General features: G+C 43.8%; 1 protein-coding gene across 3 annotated transcripts in view; it reads right to left on the reverse strand.

Moving 5' to 3' along the window:
- The window catches only part of brf1b (BRF1 RNA polymerase III transcription initiation factor subunit b), a 132,646-nt gene that overhangs the window by 24,182 nt on the left and 80,477 nt on the right, over window positions 1-27,987 (reverse strand). For all 3 annotated transcript variants that reach the window (XM_029631575.2, XM_029631576.2, XM_065008828.1), the window contains 4 exons: window positions 15,953-16,014; window positions 15,332-15,413; window positions 14,337-14,389; window positions 12,584-12,861 (listed from right to left, as the gene is read on the reverse strand). In XM_029631575.2, coding sequence (XP_029487435.1) covers window positions 12,584-12,861; window positions 14,337-14,389; window positions 15,332-15,413; window positions 15,953-16,014 — 475 coding nt within the window. The remainder of the gene's footprint in view (window positions 1-12,583; window positions 12,862-14,336; window positions 14,390-15,331; window positions 15,414-15,952; window positions 16,015-27,987) is intronic.

A 27,987-nucleotide genomic window follows, 5' to 3' on the forward strand; every position in this document is an offset into this window, starting at 1 on the left:
AATTGGCAGCCAAGCATTGATCATCATGTCACCAGCATTCAAATAATAACCTATCATCAATACTTATAGAAAATCCCCGTCCATCACTTAACCACCATAAAGTTTATCATAACTTATACTGAGTGTACAAAACATTAAGGATACCTGCTCTTTCCATGACATAGACTGACCAGGTGAATCCAGGTGAAAGCTATGATCCTTTATTGATGTCACTTGTAAATCCACTTCAATCAGTGTAGATGAAGGGGAGGAGACAGGTTAAAGAAGGATTTTTAAGCCTCAAGACAATTGAGACATGGATTGTGTATATGTGCCATTCAGAGGGTGAATTGGCAAGACAAAAGAGTTAATCGCCTTTGAATGGGGTATGGTAGTAAGTGCCAGGCGCACCGGTTTGCATCAAGAACTGTAACGCTGCTGGGCTTTTCATGCTCAACAGTTTCCTATGTGTATCAAGAATGGTCCACCACCCAAAGGACATCCATTCCCTGTGGAATGCTGTCGACATGAAATGAGGCTGTTCTGAGGGCAAAGGGGGTACAAAAAGATCCCACCATGTCGAACTAACAAATTGTCTGTCGACATTTATGAAACACTTCATGTTTCCATCACACCTGTCATGTTTTTTTTTATGCATTGCATGACTTTACTCGCATAAAAACTGTGGATGGAAAAGTGGTTAATGCTAGTGTGGCATCCTAAAATCAGGACCATTTCCACCCTAGAGTCTTCACCAATATGGTAGTTAATTACATGAATGGGGCTCCGATTAAAAAAGACTGACTGCGCTGTTGAACTCCACAGACATTCTCTGAGGAGCAGGTATACTGTTCAGTCATGTAACAGTTATATAAAAATGGTTTCTGTGGGCAACTATAAGCACATTTGTAGAACTTTTGCTACTCGTCTCCCTTTAAAAAATGTTTTTACTTAACTGGCCTTTTCTCACTAGCCTGGGAGGGGACGGCTTGGGGACGGATACATGTCCTCGTATGATATGAGCTCCCAGATGGCCCTTGGGGACTGATTTGACACTGTGTGAGGCTAATGCAGAGTGACACCCATTCTGTTGGGGGTGGTGAAATGTGACCGGGGGCCACGCACTGAGGTGCTACGGCTGCTCTGACGGCCTTGCAGTCTGGGGGCCCTCTGGTTTGGACTGGTGTGTGTGCGTGTGTGTCTTGGATCTGCCTGTCTGTCTGTCTCTGTTTTTGTGTCGCTTTCCCATTTCATGTGCATGCTTTCATGTCTGTGTGTGTGTGCTCAAGAATGTGTGTGAAGGGTGTGTGGGAGCAAAGTGGATGTGACTATTGCGTATGTGAGGGGGTAAATTGTGTGTGAGCAAGTGTGTGATTGGGGGGAGGGTCTGTGAGCACTTGTATGATGAGGGTGAAAGGCGGCTGTCGAGGGTTTTAGAATGCGTGTGAATATGTGTAAGCATTGCATGTGATCAGAATGTGGCCGTGAGGAGTGTAAGTGTGTGAGTCTGTGTGAGTGATGGGAAGGTGTGGTCCCGAAACAGTTAAGATATGTGCATGTGGGTTTAAGTGTGTGTGAATGACATTCTGAGCCTAGGGGTAGATTTTGGACCTGGGTGTGGATTTTGACGATGAGGTAGATTATGTGGCATTAGTTGACAGTGGCTGACTGAAGTGGAGTGAGAGACACAACGGAACCACTCACTGAAGCCCCCACAGGGGCGGAAACTTCACAGTTTGGCACGAGACACACAGCTGTCAGACACACCCCTCCCATCCTCCCTCCCCAAGCACAAGTCAAAGAGTCTGGGGGGGCAGGGGTCAAAACTCTCACTTTAGTGTTGGGGTCAATTCCAATCTACATACATTCCAGTCCTTTCAGGAATAGCCCCATTCCACTGTGATGTCAGCATAAACAACATGCTGTCTGAGAAAGGTGAACGGTTGCTAGCCTGAAAAGCAATGACTCTCGGAAAATGCCAAAAGTGAGCTATTGTGTGCCATATTTATTGCTTTGAATGCATAGGGAAATGTATAATATACACTACCAAAAGTTTGGGGTCACTTAGAAATGTCCTCGTTTTTTTTGTCCATTAAAATAACATCAAACTGATCAGAAATACAGTGTCGACATTGTTAATGTTGTAAATGACTATTGTAGCTGGAAACGAGTGATTTTTTAATGGAATATCTACATAGCCGTACAGAGGCCCATTATCAGCAACCATCACACCTGTGATGGCAATGGCACGTTGTATTAGCTAATCTAAGTTTATAATTTTAAAAGGCTAATTAATCATTAGAAAACCCTTTGCAATTATGTAGCACAGCTGAAAACTGTTGTTCTGATTAAAGAAGCAATATAAAACTGGCATTCTTTAGACTAGTTGAGTATCTGGAGCATCAGAATTTGTGGGTTTGATTACAGGCTCTGAATGGCTCTGTATGCCTATGTAGATATTCCATAAAAAATCACCCGTTTCCAGCTACAATAGTCGTTTACAACATTAACAATGTCTACACAGTATTTCTGATCAATTTGATGCTATTTTAATGGACAAAAAAAATGACAAAAGGAAATGTCTAAGTGACCCCAAACTTTTGAACGGTAGTGTATAATAATTTAGAAATAATAAATAGTTGTGATATATATTTTGCTTTCATCCGAGTTTAGTTTATAGCCGAAATGGCTCGCTCACTAACTAGCAACAAACTTCTTCGGCTGTCCCCATAGGAGAACCCTTTGAAGAACCCCTTTTGGTTCTAGGTAGAACCCTTTTGGGTTCCACTGAGGGTTCTACCTGAACAAAAAGGGTTCTCCTATAGACCCTTTTCCAGTACACGACACATTGACGTCATGCACAGATGCGCGCGACTCTTGGCGGCAGTAAGAAATTCATCGCCATCTGCGCCCATAGCCTAGATTGAAGTTTTTATTACTTCTAAACAAAATAACTTTTTGGGGTTCTCATACGCTTACACTGATGTTATGAACAGCTTGAACAGTCACTAAGATTACATTTGTTTGTGATCTTAGCAAAATAACTATTTTGTATGCAGTTGTAGCAAAAGCTAGCAAAAGAGCTTGAAGTTTAAGTGTTTTTTAAGCATTATGTAGTTGATTTGCAGTTGAGGGGCTCCCGAGTGGCACAGCGGTCTAAGACACTGCATCTCAGTGCTAGAGGCGTCACTACAGACCCTGGTTCGATTCCAGGCTGCATCACAACCGGCTATGAATGGGAGTCCCATAGGGCGGTGCACAATTGGCCGAGTGTCGTCCGGGGTAGGCCGTCATTGTAAATAAGAATTTGTTCTGAAATGACATGCCTAGTTAAATAAAAAATATTAATAACATTTGCGATGATGACACAAACATTAAGCAGGACATTCATAGGCTAATGTAACAAAAATATAAATGTATTTAATTTGACCATGGGAAAAAAGATACTACATAAAGACTGTACTACAGGTTAAATTGAATTGAGCCTCGACTTTCATTTCATCATATTTGAACATCTTTTGTGGTAAAAGGGGGAGATGGGACTGCTTGTGTGAAACGGGGGTCACCCAAAAGGGGAAAGGAATCTTCCAGTAGAATTGGCTGGCATAGGGACCACGCCCAAATGTGCCCAAATGCCCGCCCTGTGCACCGCAGGTGCCCTCTCAGCCTTTAGTCAGATGGTCAATACAAGCTCTAATGGAGCGAGTACACCAAAGACAGATCTGCCAGTTAATTATATCATTAATTCCTAGGCTTCTCCAAGCTCCCCCTTGTACCCCCCTCTGAGATGGGGGGCTAGGCAGGGTTGGATGGGTATTCCCATCTGCTTAAAATTGGTATTTTATTTGTACTGATATTTTCTTAGAGTTATGTCTGTCTGAGATGTGGGTCGGTTAGGGTATTACCAAGATTCAGGACTTAGACTGAAGGCTTTGTAAGTCAAAGTAACATAAGTAACACAAGTACTGTCTTTTTTTAAAGCAAATCTGAGCTCAGATCAATAATGGCAACATGGAAACTTCATCACAGTTATCAATTGGGGGCAGCAGGTAGCCTAGTGGTTAGAGCGTTGGGCCAGTAACCAAAAGGTTGCTGGATTGAATCCCTGAGCTGACAACACAAAAATCTGTTGTTCTGCCCCTAAAAAAGTCAGTTACCCCACTGTTCCCCGGTCGGCTGTCATTGTAAATAAGAACTTGTTCTTAACTGACTTGCCTAGTTAAATAAAATAAAAATATCAATGAGAGAAATATAACGCTTCTACAGTTAAGAGATACATATTAGAGGGCTTTGCAGCAAGCATTTAAATGACAGCCATTGGACTTGACTGTAAAATGTGTGGTGGTGATATTAGAGCATCTCTCCCCTCCATCGGTTCAGAGTGAGAGCTTTTTCCAGGCAGGCCCATATGTCACCACATCAATAATGCTTGTCAATTCAATCTGACAGCAGGGGAAGGGAAGCCATATTTCACTGGAGCCAATATCGCACAGCAGATGTGTGGATATAAATATATTTGAAGGGAGTGTGCACTCGACCATACCACAGTGGGTGGTGGTAGTAGCAGTGATCACCCACAATGTGACTAGCTTAGGACTGGTCCTTGCTGTCCAGCTGGTGTGGGTACCAGTATGAAGGGGCCACACCCTGATTATTTCCCCCCATTGCCTTCCTGCAAAGGGGTGAGCACAGATGGAACACGAGTATTGCCAGGTCCCTCACTATCTGATGGGTGGAGGCGGACGACCTGTGGGGCGTGGGCCCAACGGGCTAGCAGGAGCCTCGGAGCTCCACCACTGTGTCCGAGCGCCTGGAAAAACGCTCCTGCGGCACGGCCATTCAGAGCCAATATGTAGAGCGCTGGCTAAAGCCACCTAGTGCGAGGCAGAATGGAGGCAGACGGCCAGGGACAGCCTGGAGGATAGTGCTATAGGCTGGAACATGCCAGAAGTGAGGCCTTCTGGCATGTTCCAGCGCACTGCTGCTTTCACACTCCACTATCAGCACTGAAGAGCGAGGTTACGGATTCTAACCTTTTTTCAGGGGGGCTGGCTCAGGGAACATGAAGCCATCCCTTTCCCCAAGGATAAAGCCATTAAAGATGGAGTACAATGTCTCGAATCCAAGAGCCGATACGGGCTACCCCGGAAGAATACAAATGCAATCCGACCAGGTGCCGTGAGTTTGCATCAGCAGTTTTTCCCCTGCACACGTGATTTCACCTCCTCTGGCTGACCAGCTGGCCTTATCACGCTTCCTGCAGACACACTCTGGAGGGCACGGAGGGTCTCGGGGATAGGAATGAGATGGGGAATCTTCGGAATGGAGGAAGAAAGAAGTGACTATTATCTGATGCTCCCACTGAGCAGGTCAGCAGCGGGGAGAGATTTAGTTACACCCCCCACCCCACCGTATCTCACTGTTGTGACGGCACTCTCCCCCATCTCTGCACACCCAATTTCACAGTTGGTATTCTCCAACTGTAAATGGGACTGCCTGTGGGGGGCTTTCTTCCACAACCCCCAACACACAGACGCGCTCCCCCTCTACATTTTTCTAACTCGCAATAACATTCACAAATAGTATTGCGAACAGACCGCTTGGTTGGATCAGGTCAGGTTTGTTATCCACTAGGGAAATGTTCACCATGCCCTTCCCTGCAAAACATTGATCATCTGAGATTTATTTTTATTTTTATTATTGTCACATACACCAGATAAGTGCAGTGAAATGTGTTGTTTTACAGGGTCTAGATCATGGGAGATTTTATGACCACTGCGACTACACTGCCAGTCAGTAATATCAAATGGCTGTTCTTGAATTGCATTTAGTCTCATGTTCTCATTCTATACATGAATCTCCACCCCTAACAAAACAATAGGGTAAGAGGTGGAGTTTCTTTATTATAATCCTGCACTGAATATTTACTCTAAAAGTGGTCAGAACGCCTGTTCAGCCCAGGCCTATCTAGTAGGACTACAGCTGAGAGCTGTGCCCATGGCAACCCGGTGAGTGGGAGGGAGTTCCCACGGAGACAGCTTGAGACACAAGAAATGTCTGCATCACCTTCCCTTGACGCAGAGAAGCAGATGGAGAAAGAGGGCCGGCACAGAAATGTGTGTGGATCACCACATAGATAGATTTGCAGCACCAAGGCTCCGTGATTTATCTTCACCAGTTGCCCTGAGCAGTTCAACCTCCGAGTCTATGAGGATTTGTGACTTCCCTCAAATGGTTAACAACCTGCTTGTTGTTGTGAATGATTGTTCTTGTGAAAGGGACCATTGGTAAATAAGAGCAAACGTATCAAATGTAATAATGATTATATTGCCTATCACATTAACAAATGTAGCCAATTGAATGGCTGATTGTCTACGCTATAAAGAGTACACACTAATACATGAATTAAAACATAATAAACATCAATTAATCAATAAACATGAACTAATGCACACCATACATAAGTTGAAAAAGATATTTCCTTCATACGTCAGATATAAGTGTTAACGTTTAGCATGGAAGGAAAAATTTACAAAATTACATCCACTGAAGTAGCATCCCCTCAAAGAGCTCCTAGCCAATGAGATTGTATGGTCCAGCCCACCTTTGCCACATTGGGCGCTTCCCAAATAACACCCTATTCCCTACATAGTGCACTACTTTGGACCAGAGCCCAATCAGTACCATAGGGGTACTATTACCTATTCATACTAGGCGGTGTCTGAGGAAGGCCTCAAAATAATTGCCAAAGACTCTATCCACCCCAGTCATGGACTGTTCTCTCTGCTACCGTCCAGCAGGCGGTACCAGAGCATCAGGTCTCGGACCATCAGGCTCCAAGACAGCTTCTACCCTCAAGAAATAAGACTCTTGAACAGCTAAACAATGGCTGCCCACCCTCACTCACGGACTATCTGCACCGACTCTATGCACACCAACAGGTGTATACCCATACATTCACAAACACCGACACTGACACGCTTGCACACAAACGTTGCTGCTATAATTGTTATTCATTTATTTATATTATCTATCCTGCTACCAGTCATGTTTTTACCCCTGCTTACATGTACATATCATATCTACCTCTACGCCAGTGTCCCTGCATATCAAAATTATGGTGCTGGCACTGACCCTGTATATAGCTTACATTCTCATATTTGTATTATTCGTTTTTTTAAACTTTATATTATTTCATCTTAACTTGATATTGAATAATGCATTTTTGGGAAAGAGCTTGCAAGTAAGAGTCTCACTGTTCTGTTTTACACCTGCTGTGTCCTGTGCACTTTGATTTGAGTTGGGACACAGCCATTGTTCCTAACAGCAGGAAGTGGTTTTTGAGCTCAAACATCAAGGTGCCCTCCAGACTGCCTGACCACAAGTTACAGATAAATCACTGCCCTCAACAATGTGGAACAATAGTGGGCGAGCAATCTATGACCTCTGTTACCATTCACTTTACAGAGAGGTCAGATGTCAGTGCAGCTGAGGGAAGTTCCTTTGAAGAAGGACTTCCACCCGGCCATCAGTCTCCACTGCTAATCTTTAAGAGAAGACTCTGACTAGCTGCTGTTTCGCACAATTGCACAGACGGACAAGGGGTGCCAGTGGTGGAGACAGTGACTGTCTGGCTAAGAAGAGGCTGGGATTCTTCCACACACAAATAAGTGGCTGCCCCTGACAAGAGAGGCACTGCGAGAGTGGAGCGTGGGCAGAGATTTACTGACATAAGAAATGCATCTGCGAGCTTGAGCCATCCCTCAGACTGTTTGAGAACAGAAAGAATGCCAGGCGTTCCGGAAAATACATCTCAGGAAAAGAGCTCTCTGGTGCATTAAGCAGACTAAACATTACAGAGTCTGCTATGTGATCTGTATAGTCCATAGGAAAGAGAAGCCCACACAACCAGACATCCAGGTCCTGTTCTGCACACGTCACTCTGCATGTCCTTTCCTGCCTACGGGTGGAGACAGGGTCTGCTCGCGTGCCTTCCCTCCGCTCCCCACAGGCATGGCTCAGGGAGACACTGATAGGACAGATCCTGCCCTCTGGGGAAATCGTCTGTCAACAACTCCAGGGTTTACCAATGCAGGGATACTGGGGATGTGGCACGACATGATAGAGATGCTGTGGAGAGTTGACGAATCAATCTGTTGGTTGGGGGCTTTGCTGGAGGACATGGAAGGGGGTGGGGGTCTAGGGGAGCCTACCAAGGGGCCTGACTGTATGGTGCATCATTCACACACAGCCACAGCACATTCCACACCCAGGTGCCTCCATAACAGGTCCCCTCAACAGCAAACGGATGGGCATCTGAGGGCTTTGGCATGAACCAGAGCATCTGTGTCATCTGTTGGTTTGCAGAGGTAGACTTTCGCACGGGTGCTGGGAGTGGGTTAGCAGGCAAAGGGGGAGGGGGAGTCACAGCAGAGGAAAAGTAGCAGCCGGATGGAAATGATGACATTTCAAGAGGAAATTGGAGATAGTTTGAGGGGGAGAAGGCGAGAGGCAATCTCTCAGAGACGAACCCTGCAAAACACATCAGGGTGCCCCAGATCCTGGGCTGCTATTTCTGGCCAGCGTGAGACGAGACAGCCTGTGCTTCTTGCTCCAAACTTTGACCTTTGCGAGGTCAATAAAGACACAAACAAACACACCTGACCCCAAGGTTGACATTATTGTATTGTATCGAAAACTAGTCAGGAGAAAAAAGGTCGCCGGGAGGCTGGAATTACGAGCCCTTTCAAATGCAGAACAGCTCTGTGTGTCTGCTGAAGTTTCCTGCTGTGTCACTGATCCCGAATGCTACCAGTAAAACGAAAATCATATCAAGGTCAAGTAAAGGGTACGGTTGAGAGGCTCCTGCGGGACTCCCTGAAAAGAGATCAGCACACAGACTTTTCTGCCACCGTTCGTTACAATTTACACTTAAAACAACCAACCTTGACTAGTCAGGGATTGCAGCTTTCATAAAGAGAAAGGGATGGGGCGGGAGGGAGGGAGGAGTTGATGAGGGACAAAGAACTACAGGGTAATTAGTTTTGACCTCTCTGGAAGAGCGCTTTTCCATCTTTGTTAGTTTGGTGGGCGCGGAGGGGGCTTTCGTCTGGCAGCTGGTGGAGGACTTGTAGTGAAAGGGAGGGGTGAGACTTCTCGTGATCTGTGGCTGTGGGAAAGTTTCAGTGTTCAGAGTGTGTCTGAATGCGAGACAGAAAATTAATTCTAAGAGTCTCTGCTCTGCGAGTGAGAGAGCACCATAGATAGCTGAGCACGTTCAGACTCGGACAGTTAGCTCCAGTTCTGTCAGTGAGAAAAGAGTTTCAGCCCTGTAATGGGGGAAATATATGTTTAATTACTGTATTGGACTGACTCTGCTGTTGTGTTTGTTGATGTCTCTGTTGATGTGTCCTGTACATCTTGCCGGGCCATTAATGCAGATGACAACTACTTCTCAATTAATTTACCTGGTTCAAATAAGAAGGGAAAAAAAACATGCATCAGATACTGTTCCAAGTTTGTGTCTAAGAAAGTATTTCAATTCAGTGACAAAGTTCTCCGCTCTGAGTGGGAGGCTAGGATGATATTATCAACAACACTAGCTGTGTGTCATCCGAGGAGAAGGAGTCTGGGGGTGTAAGCGCGGCGCGCACTACCCAACTGGATCACAGCGAACAATGGATTTACTGTCAGGCTCCCTTCTCCCTTTCCACTCCTTTTCTCTAAGGGCTTTTAAAACACAACGCACGCTCTGAGGTACCAGGTATAGCAGCCAGATCCAAGAGCAGGCTAAGCCACCTGAATCCCACAAGCTCGACTCGCACCGCGGTTCCTCATACAAATGGGAGGCAGCAACAACTTTAAAGAGAGCAATCTTGCCTCCGACTAATGTAAGATGCATCACAATGACAAGCACTGAGCATTTTATGTGACAACAAACTGAAATGTGTTGTACGGGGATACCAAGTCGCATACCAAGTGCTAGCTTTCAAACATTCAAGAGAAACACTTAGAGAAATTCACTCTGTTCCCTCAGTCTCATATATCTGGCTGTGATTCAATACTAGATGCTGATATAAAGTTGAGGGAGTATTAAAAATGCACACATTCTTATTTGAATCCAATGAGGAAACACTGACGGGAATAGAAGGTGTTTTATGAACAGAAGTGAGGCTGGCATACCTTATAGTTCAGGGTGCTGGCCAAGCTAGACAAAACCAGGCCAGCTAAAGTGCACACAGGGAAATTAATCCTACCCCCCTCTCATCATCCCAATAGACAGAGTTCCAGATGCTTTCCCATAATCCAGCAGGAGGCTCAGATCCGCTGCTGTAGCACTGGAACTAAAACTCGAGTTCATTGTCAGATTTTTGGCCTTTCTAGGGAGTTTTTCCTAGCCACTGTGCTTCTACACCTGCTTGGTGGTTTTAGGCTGGGTTTCTGTACAGCACTTTGAGATATCAGCTGATGTAAGAAGGGCTATATAAATACATTTGATTTGGTCCACGTCGTCTACTCCCCACCTCCCCCCACGTAAGCTGACCACATTCTGAGAACCGGTGGTCTGTTCGGTTGAAGCCCAGAGCCTCAGCAACTTCAAGGTCGCAGTGATGGGACACAAGTGCATCAATGAGTCAATAAGACTGTAAGGCTTTGTGCTCAAACAATAGGAGAAGACGTGCAACCTTAAATATGACGAATGAAAGGCTGGACCTTACTTAGTTGAAACATTCAACGTTCATAAAAAATCCTACCGTAATGCTTGTATCTAATTCATTAACACACTGAATAGCCAGAAGTGACACGATTCCCATCAAATGAGCTCTACTTCCAATGACACATAATATTCATAACTGATGGCAGTCAATCCATTGTTAGTGGGAGAAAATTGAATATAAACCCAGCATCTGCCTTTTGATGAAGAATCGAGGCCTGAAGGGATAGCTCCAATCTGTTGGAGTTGACCAGAGACTAGATAGTACCGACCCCGGCACCTGAGCCTGCTGAAGGGGGAGTAGGGTAGGTGACGGGGGCTTTGTAATTCTACCGGCAGTCTACTCATCAGCTCTCCAACAGTGCCTCACATCTCATTTTCATTACCAATTCAGAATTCATTACCAAAATGTTAATTATCATTAATGTGGCCGTGGCATGATCTAGAAATGATTGGCAAAATGAGAAATGGTCTGCCGTGGCGTGTCAGTAACAGAAGTCGTGATCTCATGCTCCGTCTGCTCTGCATTCATTACATCTCTCACAAGGACATTTGGAGTCCAACTGGAGGATTAATTGGAGAGGGGGGGGGGAAGACGGACACCTCAGACATGACGTCCAGAGGGCAAGATTGGCTTGTTTTCGGCAAACCAGCCTAGGGATCAGAAATGGGGTGAGTGGTAGTGGGGGACTGAGGAGGGTGTACAATTTGAACACCTCCAGAGGCAATAGGGGACCTTTACGCCACAATTGGTGCCTATTATTGGTGGTAAAAAGGGCCTGGTTCCTGTGGTTATGTGAAAGTCTTTCCATGTTGTCAGGAAATTATAAAAATGGCTTGTTGAATAGCCTGTCTGTTTAATACCTCGATAAGAGAGAGGCATCATAAGCAACATTAGCCTTGTTGTATTTTCTATCCCAGAAGTGCTTCTCAGAGCCCAGCTATTGGGATATTTTCCAACCAAAAGGACTTTTCGCAATCTAAACATTTCTATATAACTCCAATTCCTTCTCTGTCGAAGCATAGTCCTGATATTAGCATTTCACTACTGTACCTTCTCCTATATTCACACATGAATAGCATTCAAATCAAATCAAACTCCCATCTAATTATTGTTGCATACAACGAATACAACCTTACCGTGAAATGCTTACTTACAAGCTCTTAACCAACAATGCAGTTTTAAGAAAATAGAGTTAAGAAAATATTCAATAAATAAACTAAAGTAAAAAATAAATATAAATCTATAAAAAAAAGTAACACAATAAAATAACAATAATGATGCTATATAGTCGAGGTAATTCAAATCAAATTGTATTTGTCACATACACATGGTTAGCAGATGTTAATGCGAGTGTAGCGAAATGCTAGTCGAGGTAATTTGAACATGTAGGTAGGGATAAAGTGACTATGCATAGATAATAAACAACAAGTAGCAGCAGTGTAAAAACGTTAGCGCAATGACTGGAAGTCTATGGTAACAGCTTGTTAGCAATTGCTCTAACACTAGTTAGCCACTTCCTTAAACTGCACGTAGAGACATAAAAATGGTATCCACAAGTTCATCTGACTCTGGGAAAGTAGATAAATGGCTTTCATTGCCAAAATCCCAAAGTATCCCTTTAAGAAATAAAACCTGCAGACCTACTAATGAGAACAGAATTAGCTCAACCCAAGCTAATTCTCCCGTGTGGATCAGTTGGTAGACCATGCTGCTTACAACTTCAGGTTTGTGGGTGTGATTCCCACGGTGGACCAGTAGGTAAATGTATGCACTCACTACTGTAATTGCTCTGGATTAGAGCGTCTACTAAAATGTAAATGTTAGTTACACTCATCCATATGTGAAGGCTAGGTTACTTCTAACAATTCTAGTTGAAATCCCCTTACCTCTTGCCCATGATGGTGGTGGCCAGGCCCATATTGGTCTTGTTGGGCTGCTTCTTGCGGCGGGTCAGCCTCTTCCGCCCAGGGGGGCCACTGGGTGGCTCTTCCGTGGAGGTTGGCTGGGCAGGGCTGCTGTTGCCGCTGCCACCCTTGCTGTTAAGGTCACGCAGCACGTCGTAGTTGATCTTGCTGGAGATCTTCTTCTGCTCCAGCATCTTCTCGATGGCCTCGCCCGCCGTACTGGCACGGATGGGCTCCCGCTTCTTGGACGTTTTCTTGGGCTGCAAGGGGAAGAGAGAGGGGGGAGAGTTGAGAAGATCTGGAGTGTGTTCATTAGTGCACACCATAGTAAACCGGAGCAAAATGTTTTGCAACGAAAACAAGTGTTTGTTATTGGACAAGTTCAGGTTAGTCCCTCTCCATTTCAGCCATTTGCTTACGTTTGGTTCCTAGTGAATAACCCCCTGATATGTCGGGAGGAATTTAAAATTGGTTGTTGGAAGCATTAAGATTACCTTTATTATTTATTTTTATTTAGGGAGGAATTTGGGAGACTTAATAATGCGATGCAGATATACTGTACATACTACTATGTCAGATATGATAGATGTATAGAGTGGCATTCTCTAATCTGGTCCTGTAGACTTTTGTTCCAGCCCAGCAACCAGTAGTTCTCCAAGACCAGAGACTGTGAACTCAGCTGCAGGACATTGCAAGCCGTGGGACACCAAGTTGAGAGTTACATGCACAGATTGATATATTGATATTAGTGATAACGTATCAAATGGTAAACTCATTAACTAGAATCGCTGTTGATAGTAATAACAACAGTAGCTAGTTAAGTGTTGTATTAAGTCATGGACGATACACCCTTTTTCTTTGGGGTCAGGAAGCATGATGTCACCCTAAATAAGTCTGTGATTAGTGAGATGACAGAAGCTCAGTAGGCCCTGAAACCTTTCCATGCCTCTCGGTTGGCCGTGACTTTCAAGTGATCTCCGAAAGACCTAATGTAGTGCATTACTAATTTTGACAGGGCCTATAGGGCTCCGGTCAAAAGTAGTGCACTATATAGGAAATAGGGCACCATCCAGGACGCAGGTCCTGTTTATCATACAGAACGCTGTATCAGCACAAGGAAAACCCCCACTGCCTTGACCACAATGAGACCCCAACTACTGTGGACCTTGAGCCCCTCCTCTGTAGTTGTGCCTCTAGACACTGATCTTGGGCCAGTTTTACATTTTCTCTAGTAATGGTTAAGGTTAATATTGGGGGGAGAGGAAGCTGATCCTATATCTGTACCTAAGGGTAACTTCACCCCTGAGCATCTGGAATATGTATCATGTCCTCTCTGCACCTCATTAGGCGGTCTGCTACTCTGCTAGAGTACGGCTAATCCGACCGGGTTGAAAGCGGGCAGATGTGGAGATGGCGAGACAGGTTAGTGCAGGGTTAGCGCACCCCTGCCATAGTAGTCATATTCATATAGTCTCTGGAGCCTCTGCATTGAAACTGAAGACCAGAACAGAGCACAGGCTGATTTGGCTCAAACTGAAAATATGCGAAAGCTCTAGACAAACAGCTGTTCTGTGTCTGTAGCCAGACGTGGGACTGAGGAAGGGCCACCTCTACACACACGTGCACACACAATTCTTGAGCACACAGCTGCAAAAGCATGCACATGAAACAAATGCATATAAAACCCAGACAGACAGAAACATACACACACCATATCCACCCTTCGATTCCTTACCTTTTCCTTGTAGGTCCCTTGCTCTTTCTCTTTAGTTATCCTCTCCTCCTTTTCTAAAAAAAAACAAGAACAAAACAACTGGATATATCACCTCTACAATAGACAGTAAGGACTGAATAGGTCATTATGTATAGACAATCGTATAGTATAGGTAATTTATTTTATTTATTTCACCTTTACTTAACCAGGTAGGCAAGTTGAGAACAAGTTCTCATTTACAATTGCGACCTGGCCAAGATAAAGCAAAGCAGTTCGACAGATACAACGACACAGAGTTACACATGGAGTAAAACAAACATACAGTCAATAATACAGTATAAACAAGTCTATATACAATGTGAGCAAATGAGGTGAGAAGGGAGGTAAAGGCAAAAAGGCCATGGTGGCAAAGTAAATACAATATAGCAAGTAAACTGTAATTACTGTATTCTGGTACTGATAGAATAGAAGACTTAGTTACAGCAGTATTTCAGAGGGGATAGAGGATGCATCCCCAACAGAGGGGATAGAGGATGCATCCCCAACAGAGGGAATAGAGGATGCATCCCCAAATGGCACCCTATTCCCTATATAGTGCACTACTTTTGACCAGTGCCTTATGGGAGGTAGTACACTATAAAGGGAATAGGGCATAATTTGGGACACATCCTTTTTTGTTGAACCTAGCTATTAAGCCACTTACAACAAAATACCAGCCTAATAAATTCCACTGGTTCAACTGGGCGAGGGTGAATGAACATAAATTAACATAGATAAATATATTGAAGGGACGTACAAGTACTTCAAATGCTCAGCAAAGAGGTTAATGACCATGATGACAGCAGAAAATCTTAAACAAACATTTTTGACCATCGAGGATTAGGAACAATTGGTTCATTACAGAGCTGGCAAATATGAAAACCTGTTTGGGAACTGCGTCGTGACACGGTGGATCAATATGAATATGTGTATTTTGAATAGAGCATGAGAGGTTTTGCCTCTGTCTGTTCGCTCACCTTTCTGCTCCCTCAGATATTCCTCATTCTGCTTCATCCACAGGGCCGTCTTAACTCTCACTTCTTTGTCGTTGAGGATATACTGCAAGAAGGAAGGGGGAAGTAAGGGTTTTAGTAAGGTGCTATAACGGTAAAGTGCTAGGGTAGGTAGCACGTAGACTAGCAGTTAGAGCATAGGGCCAGTAATTAAAATGTTGCTAGTTCGAATCCCTGAGCAGACATGGTGAAAAATCTGTTGATCTGCCCTTGAGCAAGGCACTTAACCCTAATTACATCAGTGTCGTTGTTGATAAAAAACATTTTTATTTAACTAGGCAAGTCAGTTAAGAACAAACTCTTATTTACAATGACGGCCCAGGAACAGTGGCAGAACGACAGATTTTTACCTTGTCAGCTAGGGGATTCGATCTATCAACCTTTGGGTTACTAGTCGAACGCTCTAACCACTACGCTACCTGCCGCCCCATAACGGCTGGCACTCTGGGGGAATTGGGATATGGAACAACAAAAAAGCTCTCATGTAAGGGACATAAGTAGAGGAAGCTTGTGTTTAAAGAAAAATCATTATGATTTGTGTTAAAAGTATTCTTATCTCAAAAGCACTTAAGAGGAAGAGCATACCCTCTCAATTTCATTATCGTCGATGCCGTCCAGGTCCAATTCCCCGCTCTCCGACTTGCCATCTGAGAAGAGAGACAGAGAACAACACATTTACCAGTCTAATAACAACACTTGTCTTCACATTTTCTGGAAGACAGGGCTCCGTTTAATGTCGTATCAAGGGTAGCATTCCAAATGACACCCTATCCACAATATAGTGCACTAGTTTTGACCATAAGGCTCTGGTCAAAAGTAATGGACTATATAGGGAATAGGGTGGTATTTGGAATGCAGGCAAAGCCTCCTGTTTTCCCATTTTTAATAAAGAGGGCAGTTTTTTATTTTTTATTTGACAGGGACTTGATTTCCATGTTTCCAGGCGGACGGGGCAAAAGGCTTGATTATCTGATAATGATTTCCCCATTTTCTTTTGGTGCCCTCGGAACCTTGCATGCCTTCAGGCGTGACTCTGTGATTACTGCGCAGTCAGGTAATTCATTGGAGAGGGAGGCCATTTTGAAACGGAGAGATAATCTTCTCCGCCTCGCTGGAGTCTGGAGTGTTCAGAGTCTCTGAGACAATGCGATGCTACGCTGTTTAGTATTAACCCAAGTTGCATCAATAATGTAGGCGGACCCCGGGCCGCCTTTGTGGTATACTGTAATTGTCGTAACAGGCTTAGCGGTGAGAGCTGAGAGGATTGAGTTTTATTTGGAGAGATTTTGGAATTGTCTTCCAATGCAATGTGTGTTTTGTATTAATCTCCAGCACCCATTATAATGTTGCATATTCAGGCAGATACAAGAGAAATACACAGAGAGCCTGGTATAATGACTGACACCATTACATATTCATATTGTGTGATGCAGTTCATCAATATGCTCACGTTTATCAGTAGCTTGACATGGGTTAAATATGGATATTTGAGTCTGAAATTATTTGGGCAAATTCAGAACATTGGGGATATTGATTTACATGGGGTTTTAGTCGGGAAATGCTAATACAAAAAAACAAGTGTGGATTGCAGACATTCCTTATCCAAAGACTTATTTTAAGGTAAGGAAACAAATATCCCCCTTGTTCAAATTAGAATTTTCATTTGGAGCAGATTAAATGGCAAATTCTTATTTCAACAAGCGAAGAAATATTGAATTCCAAAGTGCCTATAACCCTCTATGAATAGTTAAAGTCCAAAGGTAGAACTGAGGAAAACAACTATAGAAAGTTGACTTGTGGCATAAGAGATCTGACCTCTACTTAGCGAAAAAGGATAACAATCTCAAAAGCGATACAGTAAAAATTACTCTCCATAAAGTCCAAATACACTTTACATAGAAGGACTGGATGTGTGACCAGGACACCACTATAACCAAACAACACAAATAGCCCTACCTAAATAAGAATCTAAATAAGATTGTCCTGTCCCCATAGTTAATATCACCTCAATAAACTGTCACTAAGCAACGGTTTGTGACAACAGTGCAACTTTCAAAACCAGCAGAGCACAATCTCATTTGACCCATCTTTCTTTTTCAAACTCTTCCAACGGCTTCCATTTCTAAAAGAGGCATCATCCCTGACATTCTTCTCCCAGGATCTCTTTCCTCCGTTTCTGAGACTCTCCTGACTTCAAAAACGTATTTTGTGTGATAAAGACAAGGTTTGCTGGATCATTAAGAGCTATGAAAATTTCATTTATCCATTATTTTACCAGGTAAGTTGACTGAGAACACATTCTCATTTACAGCAACAACCTGGGGAATAGTTACAGGGGAGAGGAGGGGGATGAATGAGCCAATTGTAAACTGGGGATTATTGGGTGACCGTGATGGTTTGAGGGCCAGATTGTGCATTTAGCCAGGACACCGGGGTTAACACCCCTACTCTTACAACAAGTGCCATGGAATCTTTAATGACATCAGAGAGTAAGGAAACACACGTTAACATCCCATCCGAAAGACGGCACCCTACACAGAGCAGTGTCCCCAATCACTGCCCTGGGGCATTGGGATATTTTTTTGACCAGCGCAAAGAGTGCCTCCTACTGGCCCTCCAACACCACTTTGAGCAGCATCTGGTCTCCCATCCAGGACCAACCCTGCTTAGCTTCAGAAGCAAGCTAGCAGTGGTATGCAGGGTGGTATGCTGGGATAGTTTAACAGCTTAGCGCAATATCTACTAATAGGGACCTATGCTGATATTCTTTAGGCAGGTTCGGTAAATGTTGAATGTCGTAATGGTAGACTTAGGGAGATGACATCATCATCATAAACACTGGGGAAACTTCCTGGTTTAGAAGCTCTTTTTGGGAAGAGCCATATGTTATTTAGATGTAGGCGGATAAGGTATAAGACACCTTCCCTACATAAGTAGCCACGTAGCATAGATCTAAATTGATAGCTTTGCAACAGAAAAAGGCAACCAGAAACGAGCATTCAAAAGAACAAGCCGTGTGTGCCAAGCTGCCAAGAAGATCAAGGGAACGCCAGAGAACAGGGTTGGTGGAAACCCATCATGAGAAATAGCAGCTTAGATATGGGTCACAATCTGTCAGCCATCTTAGTGCCTTCATTATGCTGTCATTTGGGGGTTTGGATGGGACCCTGCAACGACTGATACAGGACGTCGTACTGTGATGAAAATAGCAGTTGTGGGGGACAGAGAGAGAGAGAATGAAAGAAAGAGAGGCAGATGGAGGGAGAGGTAGAGAGAGAAAGACAGAGAGAGAGAGAGAGATTAATTTACAGATCTGGGGATTATCTATCCAAGTGTCACTGTGAATTTCAATCCAAATGACACAGCAGTATAGAGTCTCCTTATTGGTGACAGATCTAGTCACAGGCAGCTACCATCTTTGGACTCTGCTTCCATGTATAATGGCAACAAAGCTGCCAAACCTCAGACTCTAATGTTCTGTATATTCAATCAATTCCATTGTGTATTCCGTTCAATTACAGTATTTTCAATTAACTTCCAATTCAATGGAGGGCGAGAGAGAGAGAGAGAGAGAGAGAGAGAGAGAGAGAGAGAGAGAGAGAGAGAGAGAGAGAGAGAAACCCAAAGACAGACATGAAAAGAGAAGTGAAAGGGGAGGGCAATAAAAAGCAGAGTAGAGCAAGATTGTTTCCAGCATATATTTCCAGCATATTGACAGGGGTCCCCAGTGGCCAGACTGTCTGTTGGGTAAGATTGGAGTTGGGGCTGCCAGTAAACATTAGCCACAAATGCACACAGGCACAGAAATGACTCCCTGCACGTTCAGGGGCCGTCTTGGGGTCAACAACAAGGCAGTACAGAGCTGCACAGACACAGGGCTATGTAGCGTGCAGACAGGAATACTGTGCGTGTGTGTGACTGTGTGTGGACTGCTTGCTCAGAGTGAAGAGTGGAACTGATATTTCCAATATTCGAATGGTGAGAAAGTTCCAAAAGGGTAAAAACTTTAATAGCGAGAACCTGGTTACCGAAATTTACCGCCCAAACCCACTCCTGTTTCCTGTTGTGAATACATTTTCATTTTTATTACCTTTCATTTATTCAGGGTAGCCCAATTGAGACCAGTGTCTCTTTCCCAATGGTGACCTAAGTACAAACATTTTCTCACAAACAGGAAGATAAATGTACATTACAAATAAAACAAGAAGAATAAAAATAACCACAAGGCACAACCTCAACACCACAATTTCTACAAATAAACCACTACAATCAATCGAAACAACTGCAATTAATTAATTCAACACCAGAGTCCTAAACTGCACTAGTGGCACCAGGGAATTAAGATGCAACGATTTTTGGGGGTTATTTCAACATTGGGGGGAACTAAAACTAAAGGAGGATTTAGCTAAATGGTTGAGACCAGAGGGACCTAAATAGTTAATCAATCATTCGAGCAGGTTTGGTAGCTCATTATTTTATGTGTTAGAAACAAAGTTAAGTAAACTGGAATCTTGAGTAGAAGTGATCTACGGGACTTTAAAGAGGACCAGCCAACCTTTTGATACAGGATGCAGTGCTGAGTATTAAAACTGTCCCCTGCGATAAAGCGAAGGGTGCTATTGTAGACGGCATCCAAACGTTTAAGAATAGTGGCTGCTGCAAACTGATAAATGGTGTCAACATAGTCAAGAACTGGCAGGAAAGTTGACTGTACAATCTGCTTCTTGCTATTTAGGGAGAGCCAAGATCTACTTCTAGCTTATCCATATACACTGCTCAAAAAAATAAAGGGAACACTTAAACAACACAATGTAACTTCAAGTCAATCACACTTCTGTGAAATCAAACTGTCCACTTAGGAAGCAACACTGATTGACAATACATTTCACATGCTGTTGTGCAAATGGAATAGACAACAGGTGGAAATGATAGGCAATTAGCAAGAAACTCCCAATAAAGGAGTGGTTCTGCAGGTGGTGACCACAGACCACTTCTCAGTTCCTATGCTTCCTGGCTGATGTTTTGGTCACTTTTGAATGCTGGCGGTGCTTTCACTCTAGTGGTAGCATGAGACGGAGTCTACAACCCACACAAGTGGCTCAGGTAGTGCAGCTCATCCAGGATGGCACATCAATGCGAGATGTGGCAAGAAGGTTTGCTGTGTCTGTCAGCGTAGTGTTCAGAGCATGGAGGCGCTACCAGGAGACAGGCCAGTACATCAGGAGACGTGGAGGAGGCCGTAGGAGGGCAACAACCCAGCAGCAGGACCGCTACCTCCGCCTTTGTGCAAGGAGGAGCAGCAGGAGCACTGCCAGAGCCCTGCAAAATGACCTCCAGCAGGCCACAAATGTGCATGTGTCTGCTCAAACGGTCAGAAACAGACTCCATGAGGGTGGTATGAGGGCCCGACGTCCACAGGTGGGGGTTGTGCTTACAGCCCAACACCGAGCAGGACGTTTGGCATTTGCCAGAGAACACCAAGATTAGCAAAATCGCCACTGGGCCCTGTGCTCTTCACAGATGAAAGCAGGTTCACACTGAGCACATGTGACAGACGTGACAGAGTCTGGAGACGCCGTGGAGAACGTTCTGCTGCCTGCAACATCCTCCAGCATGACCGGTTTGGCGGTGGGTCAGTCATGGTGTGGGGTGGCATTTCTTTGGGGGGCCGCACAGCCCTCCATGTGCTCGCCAGAGGTAGCCTGACTGCCATTAGGTACCGAGATGAGATCCTCAGACCCCTTGTGAGACCATATGCTGGTACGGTTGGCCCTGGGTTCCTCCTAATGCAAGACAATGCTAGACCTCATGTTGCTGGAGTGTGCCAGCAGTTCCAGATTTTAGGGATAACACCAGAAACAAAATATGGGTCAATGGTTCTACAAGAACTGGTGCAGAGAGCTGCAGTAAGAAGGGATTAAGTGAGTCAGCGCATATGGATTTTTTTTTTAACATCAATCTTTAGCAAAGCACTTAGTACATCATAGATATCAAGTAGCTGAAATGAAAATAAAATATGTGAGTCTGTTTGTGCATCATTCTCTACAATCTGTTCTGAGGTGACTAGAGTACTCTCTAGTAGAATTATATTAATTTTTAAAGATTATCCTTTCAAATACGTTGCCAGCTGAAGCAAAATGCACTACAAATGTACATTTTGTTTAGTATGGGACCAGAGGCTGTCAAAATCTGCTGTGGCAAGAAGGGGGTGTAGTTTTGTTTCAAAGATTTTACCACTTTCCTGAAGTTAGCTGGATTACCACCACTCTCCGATACACAAATAAATATGCTGATTTTGCTTTTCTAACACCAGATATAGACATTTATTTTTCAATTGTCTGAAGGACTGCCAATCTGATGTAGAATCAGTCAGTCTAGCGTTAGCCCAAACTAAATGTATTTCCTGTAATTTCAGACAATTTATGTGTGAACCAAGGATTAGAACTGTTTTCACCCTTAGCATTTTGTGCGGTGCATGTTCATCTGCAACATCTCTTATGCGGGCAATGGGACAATGGTCACTGAACTGATATACCCCATTGGCTGTAAACTCATGAGGGGTATTTCTTAGAATAATATCGAAGAGAGAAGATTTTTCAGGGTGTTTAAAGCTGGAGCGAGTTGGATTTAGCTCAGTACAAATATCTTTAAGCCCATCAGATACTGGAATCAACCAATGCAGATTAAGATCGCCAATTATTAATAATTCGGATTTAGCATAGTTAGACAGCAGGTGACACAATTTGATCAGAGCATTAATTATAATTATAATACATATGAACAGCATGATGTGAAATGGGACTATTCAATGATATGCGATGTCTAAATCTGGCTTCTCTACAACCTTCTCTGCTCTACAACGCTCAGGGTGGGGACAGACAGCTCATCTCAGTATAGAATGCAGTTCACAATGCATGTATCATCTCATCAGCTGGAAGCTTTTCTTCTAGTGACAGGTACATTTGCTGCAGAATAGCCTATGCTACAGTAAAATTAGGACTAATACAGTGCACACCACTTGACTTTCTCCACATTTTGTTACATTACAGCCTTATTCTAAAATGTATTACATTGATTTTCCCTCAGCAATTAACATGCAATGCCCCATAATGACAAAGCAAAAACAGGTTTTGAGAAATATTTGCACAATTTTGATTTTTTTGTTGTTTACATAAGTATTCAGACCCTTTACTCAGTACTTTGTTGAAGCACCTTTAGCAGCGATTATAGCCTCCAGTCTTCTTGGGTATGATGCTACAAGCTTGGCACACCTGTATTTGGGGAGTTTCTCCCATTCTTCTCTGCAGATCCTCTCAAGTTCTGCCAGGTTGGATGGGGAGCGTCGCTGCACAGCTATTTTCAGGTCTCTCAAGAGATTTTAGATCGGATTCAAGTCCAGGCTCTGGCTGGGCCACCCAAGGACATTCAGAGACTTGTCCCGAAGCCACTCCTGTGTTGTCTTGGCTGTGTGCTTAGGGGCTTTGTCCTGTTGGAAGGTGAACTTTGAGGTCCTGAGCGCTCTGGAACAGGTTTTCACCAAGGATCTCTCTGTACTTTGCTCCGTTCATCTTTCCCACGATCCTGACTAGTCTCCCAGTCCCTGCCACTGAAAAACATCTCCACAGCATGATCGTGCCACCACTACGCTTCACCGTAGGGATGGTGCCAAGCGTCCAGACGTGACACTTGGTATTCAGGCCAACATTATTTTGGCAAACTCCAAGTGGGCTGTCATGTGCCTTTTACTGAGGAGTGGCTTCCGTCTGGCGAGTCTACCATAAAGGCCTGATTGGAAGTTTCTCCCATCTCCACAGAGGAACTCTGGAGCTCTGTCAGAGTGACCATTAGGTTATTGGTCACCTCCCTGACCAAGACTCTTCTCCCCCGATTGCATAGTTTGGCCGGCCGGCCAGCTCTAGAAAAGGTCTTGGTGGTTCAAACTTATTCCACTTAACAATGATGGAGGCCAATGTGTTCTTGAGGACCTTCAATGCTGCAGAATTTCTTTAGTACCCTTCCCAGATCTGTGCCTCATAAAAATCCTGTCTCGGAGCTCTATGGACAATTCCTTTGTTTTTGCTCTGACATGCACTGTCATCTGTGGGACCTTATATAGACAGGTGTGTGCCTTTCCATTTAATTTCCAATCAATTTAATTTATCACAGGTGGACTCCAATCAAGTTGAAGAAACATCTCAATGATGATCAATGCTCAATTTCGAGTTTCATAGCAACGGGTCTGATTACTTATGCAAATAAGGTATTTCTGTTCTTTATTTTTAATACATTAACAAAAATGTCTAAAAACCTGTTTTCGCTTTGTCAATATAAGATACTGCGTTTAGATTGATGAGATTTAAACACATTTCTTAAAATCAATTTTAGAATAAGGCTGTAGCGTAACAAAATGTGGAAAAAGTCAAGAGGTCTGAATACTTTCCGAATGCACTGTATATCTGAAACCGGTCGGCTTATTTTTGAATTGTAAAGATGATTTTTATTATTGCAACTGCAGAGTTTTAAAATAACATCACTCTAAAATGGCTGCTTTAAAATCAGTACAAAATAGATAATCCTGCTCAAGATTGATATATATACACATATGTATATACAGTACCAGTCAATAGTTTGGATACACCTACTCATTCATGTTTTAGTTTTTTCCCCACTATTTTATACATTGTAGAATCATAGTGAAGACATCAAAACTATGAAATAACACATATGGAATCATGTAGTAACCAAATAAGTAGCCACACTTTGCCTTGATGACAACTTTGCACACTCTTGGCATTCTCTCAACCAGCTTCATGAGGAATGCTTTTCCAATGGTCTTGAAGGAGTTCCCACATATGCTGAGCACTTGTTGACTGCTTTTCCTTCACTCTGCGGTCCAACTCATCCCAAACCATCTCAATTGGGTTGAGGTGGGGTGATTGTGGAGGCCAGATCATCTGATGCAGCACCATCACTCTCCTTCTTGGTCAAATAGCCCTTACACAGCCTGGAGGTGTGTTTTGGGTCATTGTCCTGTTGAAAGACAAATGATAGTCCCACTAAGCGCATGTAACAGTATAACTTTAGACCGTCCCCTCGCCCGAACCAGGGACCCTCTGCACACATCAACAACAGTCACCCACGAAGCATCGTTACCCATCACTCTACAAAAGCCGCAGCCCTTGCAGAGCAAGGGGAACCACTACTTCAAGGTCTCAGAGCAAGTGACGTCACCGATTGAAACGCTATTAGTGCGCACCACCGCTAACTAGCTAGCCATTTCACATAAGTTACACTCACCCCCATTTTGACCTCCTCCTTTTCCGCAGCAACCAGTGATCCGGGTCAACAGCATCAATGTCACAGCATAGACTTTACGTCCGTCCCCTCGCCCCAGCCTGGGCGCGAAACAGGGACGTTCTGCACACGTCAAGAGTCACCCGCGACGCATCGTTACCCATCGCTCCACAAAAGCCGCGGCCCTTGCAGAGCAAGGGGAAACACTACTTCAAGGTCTCAGAGCAAGTGACGTCACCGATTGAAACGCTATTAGTGCGCACCACCGATAACTAGCTAGCCATTTCACATCGGTTACACTCACCCCCCTTTTGACCTCCTCCTTTTCCGCAGCAATCAGTGATCCGGGTCAACAGCATCAATTTAACAGTATAACTTTAGACCGTCCCCTCGCCCATACCCGGGCGCGAACCAGGGACCCTCTGCACACATCAAAAACAGTCACCCACGAAGCATCGTTACCCATCGCTCCACAAAAGCCGCGGCCCTTGCAAAGCAAGGGGAACCACTACTTCAAGGTCTCAGAGCAAGTGACATCAACGATTGAAACGCTATTAGTGCACACCACCGCTAACTAGCTAGCCATTTCACATCGGTTACATGCAAACCAGATGGGATATCCCTGCAGAATGCTGTGGTAGCCATGTTGATTAAGTGTGTCTTGAATTCTAAATAAATCACTGACAGTGTCACCAGCAAAGCACTCCCACACCCCTACACCATCACACCTCTCCCTCCATGCTTCACGATGGGAACCAGACATACGGAGATCATCCGTTCACCTTCTCTACATTTCACAAAGACACGGCGGTTGGAACCAAAAATCGCAAATTTAGACTCATCAGATCAAAGGACAGATTTCCACCAGTCTAATGTCAATTGCTTGTGTTCCTTGGCAAAATCAAGTCTCTTCTTCTTATTGGTGTCCTTTAGTAGTGGTTTCTTTTCAGCAATTCGACCATGAAGACCTGATTCACACAGTCTCCTCTGAACAGTTGATGTTGAGATGTGTCTGTTACTTGAACTCTGTGAAGCATTTATTTGGGAAGCAATTTCTAACGCTGATAACTCTAATGAACTTATCCTCTGCAGCAGAGGTAACTCTGAGACTTCCTTTGCTGTGGATGGTCCTCATGAGAGCCAGTTTCATAATAGCGCTTGATGGTTTTTGTGACTGCACTTGAAACTTTAAAAGTTCCTGAAATGTTCCGGATTGACTGACCTTCATGTCTTAAAGTAATGATGGACTGTCATTTCTCTTTGCTTATTTGAGATGTTCTTGCCATAATATGGACTTGGTCTTTCACCAAATAGGGCTAACTTCTGTATACCAACCCTACCTTGTCACAACACAACTGATTGGCTCAAATGCATTAAGAAGGAAAGAAATGAACTTTTAACAAGGCACACCTGTTAACTGATAAGTATTCTACTTGACTACCTCACGAAGCGTGTGCAAAGCTGTCATCAAGGCAAAGGATGGCTACTTATATTTTGATTTGTTTAACACTTTTTTGGTTACTACATGATTCCATATGTGTTATTTCATAGTGTTGATGTCTTCACTATTATTCTACAATGTATAAAAGAGTGAAAATAAAGAAAAACACTTGAATGAGTAGGTGTTGTAGGTGCTGTGCCCCCCCCTGCCGACCCCTTCGTAAGTCGCTCTGGATAAGAGCGTCTGCTAAATGACTTAAATGTAATGTAAATGTGCCCCCTACCACAGTTTGGGAATCACTGAGCTAGTTACTACTAACCAAGACAAGGGAACAGGCTAGCCTGAACCCAGAACTGTTTATGTTCATGCCTTATCCATGCTGCCATTCAAGCCAAAGAAGGAGTGGCATGATAGCACCCAGGCTAGGAACAGGCCGCATTAGAACAGGCCTACAGTAAGGCTGCCTTTTCGACAGTCAGCATATTTCAAGGAGAGTGTGCTCCAGCTACTTCTGTACACTTGACTGAGCATTGTCCCAAATTACATAACAAATTATGTAAATAATTATGAATTAGACATGAATCAGCCTTGGCACTCCTGTCGTAACTAACAAACACACACACACAGACAAACAAACACACAGACACACACGTGAATATAATTAGCCGAAATATGATTAAAATAATACAAATATCCCCAAAATGTACCAAAACGTTGCAGCAGTTATGTTGCAGCAAATTGCCTAGTAATGGTTATAAGAGCTATAAAAGCTCCTTTCACCTCAAAGAACACCGAGTTACATTTTAGCGGAGAGCGGATCATAGTGTATAGTGCATCAAGGGATAAGGTATATGAGTGTAAGTTTATGTGAGTGGGCGAATGTGTGTGTGTGTGTGTGTGTGGTAGTCTATAGACCATAAGATCATTTCAGGCCACAAGCTGTTTAAAACGCGCGTTGGGAACAGAGCGTAAGATATGTGTGCATCTACCGTATGTGTGTGTTTGGGAAGGGATGTTAGTGAGTGCGTACGCATGCATGAACGCATACACAGTGTGAGATAACAGTACACTCCTGCTCTACACAAAGGTCAAATTAAGCCATTCTCAATCTCATTTAGCAACGTAAAACATTTAGTGCAATCCTACATAATAGCATTGGAATATAAGAGGAACACTGCTTTTGGGCTATACAAGGATACATCTGCCGAATAGAAATGTGTAGAAACATTTGACATTTTAGTCATTTGGCAGACACTTTTATCCAGGGCGATTTACAGTTACTGTATTCATCTTAAAACAGCTAGATGGGACAACCACATATCACAGTCATAGTAAGTACATTTTTCCTCAACAAAGTAGCTAGCAGTAAAATAAGAGCTAGTAAGAGGGAAAAGAGTCAAGCGCAAGTGTTAGATCACGAAAGGCTTTACTACATTTTTGGGGGGAGGGTTGAGGAGGGGGTGCTGTGGGATTATTTAAGATACTCTTTCTGATGTTTTCGGAAAGATGGGCAGGGACTCTGCTGTCCTAGCTGGTTCCACAATTGGGGTGCCAGGACAGAGCTTGAACTGGGCTGAGCGGGAGCTGCCCTGCCGTAGGGGTGGGAAGGCCAAGAGACCAAAGGTGGCAGAATGGAGTACTTGGGTTGGGTGTAGGGTTTGAGTAGAGCCTGAAGGTATAGGGAGGGGCAGTTCCTTTTGCTGCTCTGTAGGCAACTACAATGGTCTTCGTGTTAATGTAAGCTAGTGGAAGCCAGTGGAGTGTGCAGAGGAGTGGGGTGACATGGGAACACACAAACATTCTAGAAACATTGTACTAATGACTTTCAGAGGAATCCTATTCTATTCACATTGGGCAAATATTATGATATCATATCGCATTGCAT

Source organism: Oncorhynchus nerka, linkage group LG24, assembly GCF_034236695.1.
Source record: "Oncorhynchus nerka isolate Pitt River linkage group LG24, Oner_Uvic_2.0, whole genome shotgun sequence".
NCBI classification, from domain to species: Eukaryota; Metazoa; Chordata; class Actinopteri; order Salmoniformes; family Salmonidae; genus Oncorhynchus; species Oncorhynchus nerka.